The following is a 7,251-nucleotide window of genomic DNA, read 5'->3' as shown; positions in this document are numbered from 1 at the left end:
TTTGTTTTGTTTTTTAAAGTACAGTTAATCATAATTTATCCTTGGTAAAATAACCGGGAGCCAAAATAATTTTACAAATTCTTGCCTCTTTGGCTCGGGTCATGATCCCGGAGTCCCGGGATCGAGTCCCGCATCGGGCTCCCAGCTCCATTGGGAGTCTGCTTCTCCCTCTGACCTTCTCCTCGCTCATGCTCTCTCTCACTGTCTCTCTCTCTCAAATAAATAAATAAAATCTTTAAAAAAAAAAAAAAAAAAGAAAAAAGAGGCTCTTAAGCCTATTTACTTACCGAAGATTCCTCCCTAAGCTGAGGCAGGAGCTCCTCTGGTTTAAGATCCAGGTGCTTGTTCTGCTGTTTGCCGGGCCCTCCCCCCAACCGCCCTGGGGGCTGAGCTCCAAGAACAGGGGGAGCGTGGTGGTAGGTGAGTTCGAGGCTTACTTGGGTTTGGCCACCAGGGTGAAGGACCGAGGAGACAGAGATTGGGATATTTCCTCCTTCCTCCGGGCTGGATTTTCTAGCAGAGACTGGGTGGACCTCCACTACAGCTCCCAATGGCCCTTCCCCTCTTTGAAGCTCCAGCTACTTCCGGCTGTGCTAACAACTTCCTGCTTTGCTGATATGCCTTCCCCCAGCCAAGTAGCCCCTTCATTTTCCTCTCTTGAACTACCAGAATTAGGTTCTGTTTCCTGCAGGGACCCCAACTACTAAGTCCATGAAAAGAAACCCTTGTCTGGGTGTGGAGGGGGACGGTGATGTCCGGACTTGTGGGTTATGGTGGCCATCAGTCACATTAGTGCTGGTATTCCAAGGTATTGATGGGGTTTTGGAGTATAGGTGAGGTTGGGTGGGGTGAGGTCTGGAGCCTATGACCAAGAAAGAATTCTTTTTGTTTTTTTAAAATTTTATTTATTTGACACAGAGAGACACAATGAGAGACGGTACAGAAGCAAGGGGAGTGGGAGGAGAAACAGTCTCCCCGCCAAGCAGGGAGCCCCATGCGGGGCTTGATCTACTGGGATCATGACCTGAGCGGTAGGCAGACGCTTAATAATGAGCCACCCAGGCGCTCCACCCACCCCAGGCCAAGAAAGAATTCTTAAGACATCTATGGTGCAAAATGGGGGTTATTAAAGCATGGGGATAGGACCCGTGGGTAGAAAGAGCTGCTGCCCCACGAGGGTGGCTGATTATATACTACAGGGTTGGAGGAAGTAACGGAGAGGGAGGTTTCAAAAGAACTTTCACATGCTAAAGAGGACCTACCATTGTCAAGTTAAGGTTGTTTTTTCTTCTAGTCAGGCATGAACAGTGAGACATTTGGGAGCTTCCTAGAGGAACATTGTGCTCTCTGGGCTTCAAGTATCAGTCAATCAGCTGCAGATTATAAGGACATTGAACTGTATGCACATTCCCTTCCAGAAGCTAGACCATCTTGTAGATTGCTAAGACTTTTGTAAACTGAGGAAGACTCCTGTCTTTCAGGATTGGGATCTCTGTAAGTTAACTATTTGTTTTTCCTTAGGGCAGCCAGGAGTACCTGAGGAATGCCACTTAAATCCCATGGCCGGGGGCGGGGAGGGGGTGTTGTGGGGTGTCAGCTTCTGCCTTGTCCTCAGCTTGCCTTCCCTTTATCAGTATGACTGGAAAGTTGAATGACTGAGTTTGTAAAACCAATGGCCTAGAACCCGTACCTCCAAATTTGATTGCCTCCTCAAAGTTGACACCTTAGGATGCTTGAAGACGTATTTCAGCAATGGCTACCATGTTAAAGTATTCTGAGGTTGGTTGCTTGTTAAGATTTTCTTTAGTGTTCATAACCTGTTATTCTTAATAATGTTGGAAAATGGTCCTCCTCTGACGGCAGATTTGATTCAGATCAACAGGCAGTATCAACAACACATTGAAAATTGGAAAGAATTTCATTATGTTTCTATGCAAATTTCACTGATTATTTTCAAAATAATCAGTGAAGGAAAAGAAAATTATTTTTCTTTTCTTTTAAGCCGCGATCCAATCAAGTTTCATAAATTGCTTTTGGTTGTCTCTTTAAGTGTTCTTAGAGATACAGAGATGTGAGTTTATGCCCTTCATACTGGGACCCAGCATCCTGTGTACCATGATAAATAATGTCAATGAACCAGATGGGTGTTTAGTGAAGGTTAAGAATGTTCCAGGCATTGCAAAGGACACAACTTGCATATGGGAGGAGGAGATGAGTCAGTCATTCATAAGGGCCATTAAATTGGTAAGAGCAGTCAGCAGTTTCCTTTTTCATGTTAAGGCACACAGAGCACCCTCTTTCCATAATGTCCTGGGGTAAACACAGGGAGTTCCTTGGGGGTTGTTTGGGGGCTCTGGCTGCCTCAGGTCCCTCCTCCTAAGGGCTGAGGGACCTACATTTGTATTATGGCAATTTTATGGCTTTCCAGTTTATGTCCCAGGGTATTCTTACTTCATATCTTTATCACTTTATTATTATTTTTTTAAAAGATTATTTATTTATCTTGTAAGGGCCTATTTAGCCAGAGCGATTCCATCTTGGATTAAACAGTCATTTTGTTGTTTATGCAGTAAAATTTAAACTGTCCCTGCCCCCCTTCCCCCAGGGGACTTAAAAACAAGTCCCGGAAACCAGTCCCAGGTAACAAAGCCCAAATACAAGGGTGGGTCAGACCATCCTTGGAGACATCCAATCAGCGGGGGAGTGCATACTGTCTCCCTAGTTACCAAGAAGTATGGGCTCCCCCTTTGGGTGCCAATTCTGACCAAGGTGATAGGCTAGTTCAAATAGCTACTAGGGTAAACTGTAATTCAATTGGTCACTTATGTGTGACCTAGCATGACTGTGCAGCTTTCTCTGTGTGTTACAGTTTCATTGGCCACCTGTGCATGGCCATGCCCAACCACATGGCCTTTGCCCTCAAAAGCTAGTCTGTGAAGCAGAGAGAGGTCGCCCTCTCTGTAAGAGGCGCAGCCCCGAACGTTCGGTTTGATTCTTGATGCTTGGTGCGGAATAAAGCTTTGCTTGACCTTCGTTTTGTATCAGTCTCGCTCCTTTAATCACGGACCCATTATTGGGGGACCTTTTAATCTGACAGAGAGAGAGAGAGAGATGGTGAGAGAGGGAAGCAGGGTGAGTGGGAGAGGGAGAAGCTGTCCTCCTGCTGGGCAGAGAGCTGGATATGGGACTCCATCCCAGGACCCTGGAATCATGACCCAAGCAGAAGGCAGGTGCCCAAAGACTGAGTCACCCCGGCGCCCCTCTCTATCACTTTAGATAACCAGGCATATTTCTAGATAACCCTACTTTAGAGTCTTGCTCCCCTTCAGCAGCCACCAATACTCATTAACCTGGAAAAACAAAGACAAAGGTGGCCCTTTTTCCATGTTATTTATTCACCATCAACTAAGCTACATGAGGGGGATAAACAAATTAGCACAAACGTTTTGGGGAGAATGGGGTATATGAGTGGAAGGGTGGGATTTAAGCAGAAAATAATCTTATACACAGCTAGATAGAAGATTTACAGATATTCTTAAAAAAAATAATATCCTCTGAAGGTAATGGAGGAAGATAATATCATCATGAATAAAATAAAATTGCAACTTATCATTATGTAACGCACAACAAAGGTCTCAGAAAATGGTTTGGATTTTCTGTCATGATTTACAGATACTCCTGTGATAAATATTTCCAACACAGAAAAATAAAGACTAACAGCAAGTAACAGATTTATACAATGCAGAGGGAAGTTTAACGCATGAAAATAGCTATCATCTGGTAGCAAAAATAGATTTATGCCCATGTTAATATCAAAATTAAAGACATTCAAATAAAGTATGCTAATACATTGGAACTATTACTCCTAACATCATAAGAACAACTTTATTGCTCCTACTCACAACTAAAAGGTCGGAGAAAATTCTATGATAGCTTGAGGGCATAATATAACTCACTGAATATGTAGTAGGCCTACAGCAAGGTTCAATTGCCAAATAAAAACTTAATTCTTTTCTTTCAGGGTGGAGACTGCTTATAGCAGCACTCATCGTAAATCTGGAAAATAACAGATGAGGGACAGTCCTTGAAGCCCAAGCACGTGATTTACTGGAAGTAATTAAAAGGAGAATATAGGAAAAGCAGCAGCTCAAATGAAGTAAACATGAAGAGGTTTTTTTTTGTTTTGTTTTGTTTTGTTGTTGTTGTTTTTTTTAGATTGTGTATTTTTCTCTTCCAGAGAGTCCCATGGGAAGCACACAAAGACTGTGGGCTGCTGGGGCACTCTAGCGACTTGATGGAGAACTGGACTGTTGTCCTAAAGTGAACTCGGCTGTTCAGTTAGTCCCGGAACCAGACTGACTTCTTGGGGGGTGAAGGGCCGGGAGAGCCTCAGTGGGATTCCGATGATTACATTTGACTCAGGGTAATACCGGCCTCTGCTCTGGGGCCTGCAGCCGAAGGGATCTGCTGTCAGGCCACACCGGAGGCTGCTGGACTCTTCCAGAAGGATCTCCTGCAGCTTGGGGTAATCTATAGTGGCCACAGGCACATCCGAAGTACAAGGTAGTCGACTGCCCAGAATTCCATTTTCAAGAATACATATGTAATTCACCATCAATTTGGGATAGAATAATCAGGAAGAATATGGAGGTTAAAGCATGTATCTCAGATGGCATGGTGATCACAATTACTGGATTGGGATTTTCAAAGTCCAAAAAGCTGAATTCTACCCTCATTCTTCCCAAAGAACAACACGTTTCTCTTTTCTTTGCCTTAAAAATAGCAAAAGCCCTTGAGCTACAGATGAGATGGGGAGGTGCTATGGAGAAAAGGGACTGAAGGAGAAAAGAAACCATTTCCCCTTCAAGGTAGTTTTAAGACTATAATAACAGGATGCATCACTAAGCTATTTAAATTTTAGAAACGCCCTTTATAGGGCTGGTACTACTGACCAATAGCTTTTTATGAGACTGACGCGCTACCTGTTGCGCTAACGAGGCACCTGACCAGTAGCTTTTTAAATTTGCATATGGTTCCATATCCTATTCTAATTTATCTCCACTTGCATCTCAAATAAGATGACTACCAAGGTGGTATTTATGCTTGTGATTCCAAAATAAAGCATAAGATCAATTGAAATAGCGGGAGAATTAAAACATTTCCAGATACTGTATGACAAAGCTACAGCCATTCAGGCTGCCTGTCTTGCTTTTCTTGTGGTGGGTTTTTGTTTTGTTTTGGTCTTTTTTGAGCCAGCTTCTGGAGGAGGCCTATTTAGTAGTCAGTATTGCTCAAAGTCTGCATTTTCCTTCATAATGTGAAAACTGGATTTGGTTTTCCCTTGAGTCTCCTTAAATCTACAGAATGCTTCTTCCTGTGTGTGAGGAGAATTCGGATACATGCTTGAAAAGAAAAGAACAAAGCACATATGCCGAAGAATTGGACTGTGTCATCTAAACTGCTTAGAAATGGAAATGATATTCACATTGTATTCATCTTGATTTCCTGATATGGAAGGAACGAGTGTAATATTTAATAAGCCATTTATTGTTTTTAAATGCTAATCACTTGCAGAGTCCAAAAGGCTACTGACCCACTTTAAATAACTCCATTTTGAAAATGCAATGCTGTCCAACTACTTGTTTATTTGGTGTGACACTGGAAAAAAAAATGCATTCTTTTTTCCCCATCACTTATTCTACTTTTCGTTCACAGAATTCTACACGCTCTGAAATTATTTAATTATCTGTAAGCGTTTTCTGGAGAAATCTTTTTACTACACCATTATACTTGATATTCCATAGGATTGTTATGGACATTAGACTAAAAGGCTTAAAAATTAGGCTTTGGTTTTAATGTAATCTGGGCAGAAGTTGGCTTTGCTTTGATAACACACTTCAACTACTGCACAAATTGTATTATTGTACATCAAAGTAACATATTTAAAAAGACAAAGTTTCCCCTTTTACTAGTTGTAATCTGTATTATTCAAGACTGCTGCAAAACTCACAGAAGAGTAAAATGAGTAAGAGGAAAGTGTAGGAAAGAGGTTATCAGAACACAACACAAAGAAGAACATCAATTCCCTACATTGTCTATAAGGCAGATGGTCAAACTTTTTATACAAGATCTAAAATATGGTGTTATTAAGAGGTAGAAAATATCAAAACAGTATTTAAGAAAAACGCATTATTTAAAATAATCCATTATTTTGCTAAACTTTTAGAAAGTCAAACTGTTGTGTGGAATGCACTGTATGTTTTAGGCTGAACTGGAACATCCCATACTCCACAGAGCTATGGTAAAGGGTGAGGAACCCAGGGGTGGGGGTGGGAAGCAGAAAATAGTTTAACTTGTCAAGAGTTCAGTTCTCACTAAGGAGAAATTTCCTACCATGTCTCTGGGATGCCACTATAGCATTTAATTAATGGGAATGTCTCAGATTGATGACAATTTCTCTGCACAACAGGGTACAATTTTGCACAGAAGGCAATACACCTCTAGGGAGGGATGAGCTCAAATGCTTCCTCCTCTTCAGGAAGGCGCCGTATCTGTTCGATATTAAAAACATACATTCCACTACTCTTGTACCATCCTGCCAACCGCCAAAATGCAAATGCAAATATTCTTCAGACTCCAGCACCAGCAGAATTGTTTCCTACCAGCCATTCCAGAGCCACTGGAGCCAAAAAGAGATCCGAGTTACCAAATTAAACTCGGGTAGCTTATGCATGAGTGAGTAACCTTGGGTATTCATATTTCTTAATGCACCTGGATAAATTTTTGTCTCCAACACAATTTTATAAGGCATAAATTTAATTTGAATTTTCCTAACCTTTGGAAAATTAGTGTTAAAGCTTCTTTTTTAACCCACACATTAACATTCAATCTTGCATTTTTATTAAATAGTTTATATATAAAATGAAATATCAAGGTGTTCTACATTCATATAAACAATTGTGATAACATTTGAAATTGTAAAGAAACCTATTGAAGAAAAGACATACTTTACTACTTACAATGCTAAGCTAAGCACAGGTGATCATTCTAGATAATTTCTTCTAAATACATAGACGCAGGTTTGTGGCTTCAGAAAGCAAATGCAGGATAAGTATTAGGATGTATCATTCTTCTTTCCTTTTTCACCATAAGACAGGATGGTCCAGTTTGGAAAAACCGAGATCTTTTCTAAGTTCCAAATAGGTGCCATTGCTCACCCAGGAGTCATCACTGGATTTCCTGTGAAGGTAA

At 41.3% G+C, this 7,251-nt stretch overlaps 1 protein-coding gene across 5 annotated transcripts in view; it reads right to left on the bottom strand.

The window, feature by feature from the left end:
• Nucleotides 1-3,374: 3,374 nt before the first annotated feature.
• Nucleotides 3,375-7,251, bottom strand: part of OSBPL3 (oxysterol binding protein like 3) — a 179,288-nt gene continuing 175,411 nt past the window's right edge. For all 5 annotated transcript variants that reach the window (XM_032304466.1, XM_032304467.1, XM_032304468.1 and 2 more), the window contains one exon: nucleotides 3,375-7,239. In XM_032304466.1, coding sequence (XP_032160357.1) covers nucleotides 7,143-7,239 — 97 coding nt within the window. In that variant the 3' untranslated portion in view covers nucleotides 3,375-7,142. The remainder of the gene's footprint in view (nucleotides 7,240-7,251) is intronic.

This window comes from Mustela erminea, chromosome 11 (genome assembly GCF_009829155.1).
Source record: "Mustela erminea isolate mMusErm1 chromosome 11, mMusErm1.Pri, whole genome shotgun sequence".
Lineage (NCBI taxonomy): Eukaryota > Metazoa > Chordata > Mammalia > Carnivora > Mustelidae > Mustela > Mustela erminea.
The sequence above is the reverse complement of the archived record's forward strand: the minus strand, read 5'-3'. Positions and strand labels throughout refer to the sequence as shown.